The 11,429-nt window shown below is 48.8% G+C and overlaps 2 protein-coding genes across 5 annotated transcripts; both read left to right on the top strand.

Annotated features, from left to right (window-relative positions):
• The first annotated feature begins 642 nt into the window (after positions 1-642).
• LOC148322269 (uncharacterized) lies at positions 643-5,094 on the top strand. 2 transcript variants are annotated; one of them, XM_088316134.1, is made up of 4 exons: positions 643-1,457; positions 2,014-2,490; positions 2,668-2,921; positions 3,152-5,094. In XM_088316134.1, exons 1-4 carry the CDS (start codon positions 1,091-1,093, stop codon positions 3,347-3,349), a joined length of 1,296 nt encoding a protein of 431 aa, XP_088172260.1. In that variant the 5' UTR covers positions 643-1,090; the 3' UTR covers positions 3,350-5,094. The 2 variants fall into 2 exon arrangements, with proteins under 2 accessions (XP_088172260.1, XP_088172261.1); XM_088316135.1 differs by having other exon boundaries at positions 648-1,457; positions 2,695-2,921.
• Positions 5,095-5,859: 765 nt separating this feature from the next.
• Positions 5,860-11,313, top strand: LOC148322268 (uncharacterized). 3 transcript variants are annotated; one of them, XM_088316131.1, is made up of 3 exons: positions 5,860-6,030; positions 7,559-8,186; positions 8,756-11,313. In XM_088316131.1, the coding sequence occupies exons 2-3, from the start codon at positions 7,746-7,748 to the stop codon at positions 9,998-10,000; spliced, it is 1,686 nt and encodes a 561-aa protein (XP_088172257.1). In that variant the 5' UTR covers positions 5,860-6,030; positions 7,559-7,745; the 3' UTR covers positions 10,001-11,313. The 3 variants fall into 3 exon arrangements, with proteins under 3 accessions (XP_088172257.1, XP_088172258.1, XP_088172259.1); XM_088316132.1 differs by having other exon boundaries at positions 5,861-6,030; positions 8,775-9,940; XM_088316133.1 differs by lacking the exon at positions 5,860-6,030 and having other exon boundaries at positions 7,883-8,186; positions 8,756-9,940.
• Positions 11,314-11,429: the final 116 nt, after the last annotated feature.

Below are 11,429 nucleotides of genomic sequence, written 5' to 3'. Positions count from 1 at the left end.
TATAAATTAGGGGGAAATTAGAACACAAATTAAAACACATAAACAATAGATACCAGAATATTCAGCAAAACAAAACCAAATAATCATTTCACGTTTGGTGTCAAGGTTACTAGCTCAGTGAGTATGCGCTTTTACTGTAATACTGGCAAAATAAATATATCATAAATATGGCCATGCGTTTCAAAAAGAGTTCAGATAAGAAAAGAAAAGACAAACCTAAACTGGGCCCTCAGCCTCCTGACCTGAACCAGAAAAAATGATTTGTCCAATGTCAAACTTATCACATTAATTATTATCACACATAAATATAGTTCCCATTAATGAAAAAGACGTCCATGAGACTTTTTTTGTTAAAACATTCCTGAATGAATATCAATTAATAAGCTATATTTATTTATTTAATATGTTAATAACCTGAAGTCACGATTAATTTAAACATAATTTAAATAATTTGGTTGATTTTAGAAATTTGATTTTTTTTCTAAAAGAAAATAAAGGGTACAAATTGCACTTCTTTTGACTCAATAGTCGAACAAAAGAAACGGTTGTCAATAAAGCTTTCCGTCAACTGAAACAAAAAAAGCTGGCGTGTGACGGCATTACGTCGATCGTCCCAAAGTACCGTAACGCAATTAGTAAAGGAGCAGGATTGGCGTATTTATGCCTTGCGCATTGGGGGGGTTGGGCTACGACGGATGCAGCGTGAGTCGAAATGCTAAGATCAGCGTTCGTCTGACTTTAAAATGCTCATGTAGTCAACTTGCCGATGCGTCCCGGCCTGTCAGCTGCCAGGACGCCCGTCACGCTGAAGCCTTGTCTTTTGAAAGACCGCACAGCCATCCCACAACAAAATGGCGTCTGCACGTGTAGGCGGGAAAAGCCGCCGCTCCTCCGCTCGGATCATTACGGTAGCTCCGGACCGATTGCTGGGGAGGCGGGAGCACCGTGCCAGAGGACGCCGACCGACGAGAGCATCCAGGCGGTTACTGCAAGCGAGCCGTGCCCCTCCACACGCAATCCACCCTCACTCAGGCCAGGCAGCGGCGGCGGCTTCGGCTTCCCCCTACGGCCCTCGGCATGAGCCGCTAGCATGAACGGAGCTGTATACATTCCGTTCTTCCAGGGCCAGCTCGAGTCCGTCCTGGAGCAGGTGGTCCAACTGGCGGTTCACGAGATCAGCTCGACGGTAGGCTCCAGCCTCAACGCGTTGCTGCTCGAGGCCGCCGTCCAAGAGCAGGAGAACCGCCGTCTCCGGCTCTGTTTGCAGACGTGGGAGAGCCGCCGCGAGCATGACGAGAGGTGCGCTGAGGACCACCGGGAGGGTCAGACGGCAGCGGCCGCCGGAGACGACAGCCCAGACGAGGGCCGGAAGGAACCCGAGCAGCCGGCCGAGGGCCGCGGAAGCCCCGGCGGGCCAACAGACAGCCGCCGCCTGGAGCAGAGGGGCCGAGTCATGGGTAGGCTGGCGGGCGGCCGTTACACAACAACATGACACCACACGGCACAACACGCCAGCCAGCCAGCGCGTTACGTAATCCAACGTGCACACGTAACCGGCCGCAGGGATGATTGACAGGTGGACGATTGCGATGGGAAAAAAAAAAAATCATGACCATCAGCATCTCTGATGATGGCAAGTGATCACGTGAGGGGTGTGGCGTTAACATGTCAGGGCGTGCACACTCACTTGCTATCGCCATTCAGGTCATAGATCAAAAGTGTTCTTGTTTTGGTAGTCTGACACTAGCCCAACATTCCTGTTCAACTGTCAAAACCATTTGTTTATTCTCTAGCTTTGTCCCTGCTCCTGTACACTGATTACACCAGTGACATTGCTGCAATTTCGCAAAATCAAACAGTTGACTGCACAACTATTTTGTCGTTTTATTAAGTGTTAACCGATCTAGTGATTTCACATAAGCCATTTTAATTCCTGCAAAAAAATCAAACTGCTTAAGAATTGTAATATTGTTTTGTGTAGTCAATCAAATTTTTTGGGTTGTGGCACCTCAGAGCAGCTGAAGTGCGCGATGGAGCGCGTCCTGCACTCGGCCTTGTGCCAGCTGAAAAAGATGGTGGAAGCGTCCTTCGACGACCTCTTGCTGGACATCACGCAGAAGGAATGCGAGAGGCAGACGCTGCAGGCCCGCCTCGACCGCCGACGGGCCGGCGCGCGACAGGAGGCCCGAGATGACCCGCGATCCCCCAGCGACTCAGAGTACGCCCGCCGGGAGCCGGGGCAGACGGGCCGTGCAGAGGACAAGGCGGAGGCAGTGGCGTTTGGGCACGAGTGGTGCGGAGACATCTGGAAGCCAGCAGGAGGTGGGGCGGGTGGGCGTGTCTCATGCGAGAGCCCCACGCCACCCCCACCTCCTGTTAGGGCGCCCCCCCTGCAGGATCCCCGCTGGACGCCTCTCGTGGACATGGATGTCCTCTGCCCTGACCGGGACACCACGCCCCCTCCTGGGTCGCCGCTGCTGAGCCCGTCAGGTGAGTGGTCACAGCTGATGTTTAATCGTGCACTTCTAAATTCTGACATGCCTGTTCGCTGTCTGTTTGGCCGGGGTTCACTGTCTTTAGAATACTACTGCCTTATACACCACCCTTCTCCCGCTTACTTGACCTTGGCACATGAGGACGGCATTTTTATTTATTTCTACCTGCCAGCTCACGATGACTTACTTCCCGGAACAGGAAGTTGGGGCGTTCGCTCGTCAGCCTCCATGTTGCAACGTCTACTGACCGCGTCGCAGCTTCCGGACGACCACGCGGGTGCCGCCCACAAGAAGCCGCAGGATGCCAGGGTGACGCCCGCTGGCCAAGGTGCCAAGCAGCAGCAGCAGCAGCAGCAGCAGCAGGAGGAGGAAGAGGATGAGCATGACCAGGAGGAAGAAGAAGAAGAGGAGGAGAAAGGGAGGAAGGTACCGTTGCCATGACTACTGTCAGATGCACTTTAAGATGAAAGCATGGTGATATTTGAATGTCCTCCATTTTCAATTGGAATTACACAATGAAAATGTTGTTTTCTATTGTAACACATTAGAAACGAGAAAAAAATGCCTGATATTTCACAGCTGAATGTTAGGCTCAGAACAAAACACAGTACGATGTAAACATATTTGGTTCTTGCTGTGTGTGTGTGTGTGCGCAGAAGAAGCGACGCAAGGTTTGGTCCGAGTGCGAGGATTGCGGCCGCCGGTTCAGTCGCGTGTTGCTGCTCAAAGCTCATCGGCAGATTCACGTTGACGTCAACGTCGGCGTCTCGCCATCTCGGTGTTCCCGCTGCGGCAAGAGGTTCTCCTCGGCCAGCCGACTCCGCAGCCACCTGGAAGCCAAACACCAGTCGTGAACCCCCACCCCCCCACTCCCCCCGGTGCGTCTCTGCAAACCTTCAGCACTCAACGGTACCCATGTCCACTCACGCATGATAAATGTGAAGAAGACATCTTCATCATGAGGATGGCCATGTTCACTCCAGTCGTCAAATCGATTACAAGTAGAGTCAATCGGCGTTTCGGCGTGGGGATTACATTCCACACTCATCAAACATGGTAAACATTCGCAGGATAGCGAGGGACCTCACTCGTTTGGACTTTTTATCTCGTTACCCCTCACAACACACTTGAAGCACATTTTAAACTTGTTAAAACGCCGTAACTAATTAAGAGACAGGTTCGGGAAATAGGATTTGAGATGAGTGTTTTGAGTTGCGAGCATGTGCGAGGAAGGAATTCAACTTGTATCTCAAGGCATTTAAGAGTGGGGAAACAACGATTCCCAACGCAACGACGGCATTCCCTCATTCTTGACGCCTTTGGCAAGCATGAAGAGGAAAAAAATCGAATTGAGACAACAACTCCAAGGTCGACGGCAACAAACTTTCACGAGCCGTGAACTTTTCCTGTGCTTCAAAAGACAGTAAGTGGCATCAGAGCTTTTGTTGACCAAGTGACAATCATGGTCATGTGACCTGGCCAGGTTTGAGCAACGGATGAGGTCTTTTGAATGCTCGGCTCACTGACGGACGTGTTTGGGACATTGCGGACGAATTTTTCTTTCCCTCATGTTTCACTTGTGAGCGTTTCCTGTGACTTCCTGTGTCCTGGCGATCCAGTTCCACCTCTCACGGCCACATACCTCATTTGATGGTGGTCTTGGACCGCTTTCCACACACATACACACACCTGTTGTTACCTCAGCCGACCGGTCGCCACTTGTTTGTTTGCGTGGAGATGCGTTTCCAGGCGACGGCAGACGTTGCTTAGGCTTGGCATGCACTGACGAGAACAAACTTGTGATGGCCGGTCATCAATGTGAATTTCTTTGCTTTTGTTTTGATTTCTCATTGCTTTTGCGGAATCTCCAGAAACCTTTTCATCATGTGTTGCCAAACGATGTGAGGAGGGTGATCAGAAAAGTGATTGAGCTCAGCTGACGGTGCGTCCATGTGGAAACGTTTTTCTTCTTGTTTTTCAAATTGTTCCCCAGAAAACAGCGTTGCCATGAACACGCTGAGACAAACTGGCAATTAAACATCAAATTACAGGTAGTGGCTCGACTGCAACAGTATAACGACAGATTCTATGAGGGGAAAAAGGCCATCTTCATATTACATTACACCTCTAAAAATGTTGCTCAATGTACTAAAACGTTATATTTATAAGATGTTGCCAAATTGTACATTTTGACAGTGGGCGTGAAAAAAAAACATTGGGACTGGATCTTAATGGACTTTTTTTTACAATTGTTTCAAACCAATCAGTGGACTGTTTATTGCAATGCTTTCATTCTTTTCCCAACATGAAATCAGAACATTTTCTTTTTAACGCACAAGAAAACGTGTTTGCTTTTGCTGACTTGAAGCCGTCGTGTTGACGCTAAAGGGAAGAAGAAGGGATGCCCTTCTTCATGTACATGAGCGCGGACACAAAGGGGATCAATAGTGTGTACGTTTTGTAACGTTGCTGAAATGTTCTGTCATTTGATGCAATACTTTTGATACACTTTTTGTATTTGAATGTTGGTCATTGTTGTGAACTTTTTAATGTTTTAATGTTAATCAAGAACAACTAATAAATGTTGACAAATGTTTCAGACTCTAATAGATATTTGTGTGTAGCGTGTGTCTAGTGATGCTTCCGGTGTGGAGGCGGAGCTCTGTGACATTGGGTGGATCAATCAAGGGACAGGACACTGTAACTATTGCACATTTACGAGGCCCTTTTTTTTTACAGCGATACTAATTTTTTTGCTACGTGGCCAAAATACAGTATTCGATACATGCAAGTTAGAGTGTCCAATCAATCTACCATGCACATTTTTGGAATATGGGAGGAAAACCGGCGTACCCAGAGAAAACCCACACAGGCACGGGGAGACCATGCAAACTTCATACAGGAAGGCTGATTCGAATCCACAACCTCTGCACTGAGAGGCGGACGTGCTCACCAGTCTTCCAATGTGCCGCCTTAATGTTTTCAAAGTTTCTTTTTTTTTTATTTAGGTATTGTGTGTCAAATTTGCTCTCTTATTGATATATATATATATATATATATATATATATATAATATTTAGTAATAGTAAAAAATAACAATAATATAAATAGCAATAAAGACAATTAGAAAAAAATTGAAAGAGAAACTAAATTAAATCATGAAAAAAACAAGCGATATAAATAATACAATACAAACAAAAAAGCTTGAATAGTTTAAAAACAGTTAAATACATTGAAAAAAAATAACTTCCCCAAAATATATTTTTTCAATTCTTTTTTTTCCCATTCACAAGTTGTATGAGCTCGTATCGATCCGGTTTTGAAAGAGGTGGTTACCATGGTTACTCGCCTCACCGGACGGTGGCCAGGCGGAAAGGAGGAGAGGAGAGGAGGAGAGAAGGAGGAGGAGGAGAGAAGGAGGACTTCGCCACTGTTGGAGGGGAGGAGAGGCCGAGGTGGACGTGGCGGGTCCGCCGCAGTTGGCCACAAGTCGCGGGCAGCGGAACCGAAGCAGCCATGACGCGGAACGCCCGCAGGTAAGCAACCGCCAAAATGGATAGGCCGCTAGGCTCGCCGAACCAGACGGACACCGGGCGCCGGCAGGCCAGCCGGCCGGCCTCTTAACATCCATGTCGTCGCCGTCACCTGGTGGGCTGCGGCCGCAGCTGTCAGACGACCCCCGCTGCGCCCACTCGGCGTGTTTAATGCGAAGTGACGAGCAGAGAAGCGCGGGCGGAGGAGCCCCCCTTCCTCGTCGCTCTCCTTCCCGCTCTTGCTCACGTTCTCCACCATGCTAACCTTAGCTTCGATTATTAGCCTAGCATCCGCCGACAAACAAGATGGCCACTGGTTAGCTGTGTCGGTAGCTCGACACTTTCCGCTTTCTTTGTCCTCGCCCCAAATGACTGTCTGCGTTTCCTCCGCCTCCGTTTTCTCGCCTTGAGTGACAAGTCAACAAGCGTGTCGTAAAAGGTGTCCCGTTGAGTGTGACGGGGTGCGAGTTGGTCGGAGCGGAGCCGCCATGTTCTGTTGCCCCTCGTAGGCCGCATTCCTGCACTCGCTCGCTCGATTCGCGTGGCGGCGACGCGACAACCCGCAAAGCAGCCTGACGGACACTTGACGCTTCTCGTTTGATTCAGAGCAAACCTGGCGCAAGTTTTTCATTGAACCCCCACAGTAACTCAACTCGAAGAAGGTGTTGGGTTTGTGCTTGGTAACACGTCACGAGTGTTAACTACCAAGAATTGTGTATCATTTGACGCTAAAAATCTAAATCGCCTAATAATTCTGTAGGAAATAGGGGGCGCTGTCAGCTTCACCTGAAGCCCAAGTCCCTTGTAGGTAACATTAGCCATGCCAGTAGACATGCAAATCAATATAAAACATGATCAACGTATGACAAAATGATAATAAACGTACAGCATTAGCCACCAGAGTCCACATTCAAAGTGACACATCATGGACCATACTAAGCAGTGCAAGTCAATATGAAAATGCCTGTACAACGCTAGCCACCCAGGGCATCAATGTACAACAGTAACTGTCAAAATGCTGGTCGACATGACTTGTGCCACGCTAGTGTACGTACATTAACAATGGCTCAGGGCCAGTACGATTGGCCGGCATGTCTCAGCGGTAGAGTGGTCGTTTCCCAACCTAGAGGTTGTGGGTTCGATCTCCGACCATTGTGACCGTGTCGAAGTATCCTTGAGCAAGATATTTTATCAAATTGGCTGAGAGTATAAATTAGGACTCTACTGACCAATCCCGTTCATGCCTGCCGCTTCTCACAAGATCTATCATTGGCTCTGTGTGTAACTCATTGCGATAATTGTGCTGTCTTTTTTTCACTCTTAATTAGACCTCAGAATGATTTCAAGGTTGCGGTTGGCTGTAAACGCCCCAAAAACCCACATAAAATGCGATGTCTCCTCCACGGCAGCGCTTCTTCCAATTGCAATTCTCACAGCGGCTGCCTAAAGAAAAATGTAATTGCAAGATATAGAATTCTGGTGTTTTTAGCAACTAGCTGTCAACTGTTAAGCGTCTGTGTTGTCTGCGCAGGCTGTTACCGTTACAGCGCCGGTGCTGACGTCTGGTTTGCAGACAGAGGCTGTCGGCCTCGGTTCCTTCTACTCGTCGTCGACCGGCTTCTCCCATCGGCTGTCGTCTCAGCTCGCCCCCTTCGAGAAGGGTGACCGGAGCGAAGGTCTCGGGGGCTTGGCGTATAGAAGGAGCTCCGCCCCTCATCATGACGGACTTGGAGGCCGAGTGTCTGAGTCTGAGCCTGACCTCGGAGGGCGGCTCCCCTTCGGCCTCGCTGGAGCCGGGCGGCCCGGCCTCGCTGGCCCTCCTTACCTCGGACGGCCCCACGCCCACGCTCAGCTCTCTGGCGGCGGAGGTCGCCGAGCCGTTGGTCATGCTGCCGTGCGTCAAAAGCGAGCCCGAGGACCTTGAGGACCTGGAGCACCTGGAGCCCATTCGCACTGTGGACCTGTCGGAGATCCAACCGCTGTCCACCGCTGAGCTGGGCCATGAGCAGATCAAGATGGAGATTAGCGGCCTGGACTACATCAAGGCGGAACATCACCGCACTGACTTGGATCACCACCTGGACCCCTTCCGTCACACCGACGACATGGACTACAAGTCGCACTATGAGACCAGCTGTGTGTTCGACTACATCTCCCAGGTACTGGATCCGCATGCCTTGCAGTCTGCTTTCAAAAAGTTTGAGGTGAAATTTCACAAACCCAAAATGAGCTCAATTTATCAATGCACGTAAAGCTTTTGTTTTATCTCTTTCTGCGCAACTACGACAAGGATCTGAATCCCAACATTGACAGTACGTGTTTGATCCCTTAATGGGCCAGTATCTTTCCCGCGACGTCCACTTCTGTGCCTTTCTGTGACTCTTCCAGCCTCTCTATATGTTGGTATCTGACTCAAAAGTCCCAATTTACTAGTTTTATTTTTTACGTGACATCGTTTGGTAATGTAAAAATATACAGTACAACTTTATTTATAAAGCGCATCGAACATTCAATTTAATCTCAGCCGTGGGCAAGTCCGTGTGCTTAAGGGCCACATTTGAGTATCAAAACAGGCAAATAAGCTCACTTCGAACCAAGGTAAAAAAATATATCTTAGAAATGTTTGTTTTCTGTACCATCATCAGAGAGCGGTAGCAAGTCAGCTTTTTCAGGACTGGCACGTTGATTGTGAAGTGTGCCTTTCTGCTTCTCGACTTGTTTGATGAAGGTTGCGCTGTCTGCGGCAGGTGAGCGACACGTTGGACTACATCAAATCGGACCACCACGTGGACCTGCAGTGTTACTATGCCTCAGAGTCGGGCGACTCGGACCCGTCGGCGGCGCTGCAGGCGCCTCACAACGCCCTGGAGTCCATCCACATGGCCGAGCTGCGCAGCGAGCTCAACAAGCTACGACCCGACTCGTTGCTGCTGCTGGACGGGATGGCCAAGCCCGAAGCCGACTTCCCCTACCAGGCAACGCCGGCCGACGAAGGCAAGGCCGGGGCGACCAAAATCCCCACGGTGAGGAAGCCACGCAACATGCAGGGCGAGAAGCCCTTTTCGTGCACGCAGTGTGGCAAAAACTTCAGCACGCTGGGCAATCTGAAGACGCACCAGCGCATCCACACGGGCGAGCGGCCATACTCCTGCGCGCAGTGCGGCAAAAGCTTCGGCCAGGCCGGCAATCTCAAACGCCACCAGCTCATCCACACGGGCCAAAAGCCCTATGTGTGCGCCCACTGCCCCAAAGGCTTCACCAAGGCCGACGACTTGCGCGCCCACCAGCGGCTGCACACGGGCGAGCGGCCCTTCACCTGCCACACCTGCGCCAAGACCTTCGGCCAGGCCAAGGAGCTCAAGGCGCACCGGCTGAGCCACACGGGCGAGCGGCCCTTTTGCTGCCAACACTGCGGCAAGAGCTTTGGCAAGGAGAGCGCGTACCGCAACCACCTCCTCGTGCACGACGCCAGTGCCGCCGCCGGCCAGGCAAAACCCTTCGTCTGCTCGCACTGCGGCAAGACTTTCAGCAACGCCGCCGTGCTGAAGACCCACGAAAAGATCCACTCGGGCGAGCGACCCTTTGGCTGCGCGCAGTGCGGCAAGAGCTTCGGCCGCCTCGGACACCTCAAGGCTCATCAGCACGTACACACAGGCGAGCGGCCGCACGCTTGCGCGCGTTGCGGCAAGACCTTCAGCCAGTCTGGCCACCTAAAGGCGCACCAGCAGATCCACAAACGGGAGCGTGCTGCCGCAGACACCGAAGGATGCTAGACAAACGCACCAACGGACAGACTACCCTTTTTGTTTCGTTTTGTTTTTTTACGCATAGCCACCTATTTGTTACCTTTTGGCGCCTTTCTGATCGTTACTTCTACGGCTCTTTTTTGTGTGCGTGTGTGTGGAGGGCGTGTCTGAGGAAACCGTTTGAGCATTTTTTCCTTAAACTTTTCGTTGGCATTCCGCGTGCTTGATGGCATGAATTGTGTGAAGTTTCTTCATTTGCGCCAGACACAAGCAGAGAAGAGGGGAGGGATGGAAAAATGGTACTTTAAAAAAAAAAAAAAACATGATATAGTATCGTTTTATTAACCGGTACACACGGCGACAATCAGTTCCTCCTCCATTGTTGAGCTCAACATCTTCATGGCGTGTGGCAAGCAACACCGTATTGCGTAGAGCCTGAGCACAAAACCAGCATTTTGTAAATGCTGAACAACAAACATGCTGGATTTGACTCTACTAGTTAAACAATCAACAATCTAGTAGAATAAAGGTCTTACAAATATTGTTTTTTCCACCATCGTATGACAAGTTTAGGTCTACAACTAAGGATTATTTAGATACTGGTATGGTTCATTACAAACGTCTGAAAATGTGCAAAAATGTCGCATTCATTTTTTTTTTACCCCAAATAGATGTTTGATAATATATTATGATAATGTCTTGATTTAACACAAATCAAATCAATCTGACAAATTTAGTGTTGAAAATATGACAATTCAATTTGCTCTATTTAAACAAGATCTCAAAACGATTAATGGATAAAAATGGTGACCAATTAATTTGATAATCAACTCATCGATTAATTGACTAGTTGTTGCACCTCTAAATACTTTTGTTTGTTACTTGTGGACCAGAAATGATACGAGTCGTGAAAAATCTGCTCCTAGTAATACAGTAGTTGTCCTCGTGCACCAAATGATCATACGAGTGAGGACAAAGCACACAAATATGGAATCAACGCTCAAATGGCTTTCCGCAGGCGTCGCCAAGCAACTGACCAATCGTGTGACTAGCTCGGTGCTAGCAAACAGCTTGCGGTCACACCTTGTTACGCGTTACTCTGTGTACTTTTCTATATTTATACATATATATATAAATATATATGTGTATACACACACTTTATATATTAACTTGTACATGCAGTGCAGCGTTTGACTGGAAAGAATGTTGGTTGGAAATGTCCATTTCCGATCGAAGCTTAACTTGTTTACACTGATGACATTCTCATGATGACATCATTCTGACCTTTTCTAACTTTGCTTTTTTACGTCACATTCCGTGTGTGTGTCCGTGTGTGTGTATATGTGTCGGGGTGTGTGACAGCACCCCCTGCTGGCTGATTGGTGCTCTCTCCTTTGTGTCTTGAGACAGCAAATGAATTATTGTATTTTTTTTTTTTCGTTTTTATTTAGCCCGACAAATGATTACAGGTTAATCATCTCTTTGTGATCACCTTTGATGTTTTTAATCTTCATATGACACACACATTTTGTACCAGTCTTTTATGCCTTTTATTGAAACGGAACCAGTTCTTGTACTGCCAAACAACTATAAAAAGTTCTCATTTTGTCTTTGTACCGGTCATGTAATGAGTTTCCTTGAGTTACTCCTCGTCAC

The sequence above is a fragment of the Idiotropiscis lumnitzeri genome, chromosome 15 (genome assembly GCF_059441095.1).
Source record: "Idiotropiscis lumnitzeri isolate Australia: NSW breed Sydney's pygmy pipehorse chromosome 15, RoL_Ilum_1.0, whole genome shotgun sequence".
Classification (NCBI taxonomy): domain Eukaryota; kingdom Metazoa; phylum Chordata; class Actinopteri; order Syngnathiformes; family Syngnathidae; genus Idiotropiscis; species Idiotropiscis lumnitzeri.
This window is presented reverse-complemented; position numbering and strand designations above follow the sequence as displayed.

What these genes read in the sequence shown, in the direction of transcription:
- LOC148322268 (XM_088316131.1), top strand. Translation starts at nt 7,746, where the DNA reads ATGACGGACTTGGAGGCCGAGTGTCTGAGTCTGAGCCTGACCTCGGAG. An exon ending in TGTTCGACTACATCTCCCAG is followed by an intron (nt 8,187 to 8,755) that starts GTACTGGATCCG and finishes TGTTTGATGAAG; the next exon opens with GTTGCGCTGTCTGCGGCAGG.
- LOC148322269 (XM_088316134.1), top strand. Translation starts at nt 1,091, where the DNA reads ATGAACGGAGCTGTATACATTCCGTTCTTCCAGGGCCAGCTCGAGTCC. An exon ending in GCCGCTGCTGAGCCCGTCAG is followed by an intron (nt 2,491 to 2,667) that starts GTGAGTGGTCAC and finishes TCTACCTGCCAG; the next exon opens with CTCACGATGACTTACTTCCC. An exon ending in AGGAGGAGAAAGGGAGGAAG is followed by an intron (nt 2,922 to 3,151) that starts GTACCGTTGCCA and finishes GTGTGTGCGCAG; the next exon opens with AAGAAGCGACGCAAGGTTTG.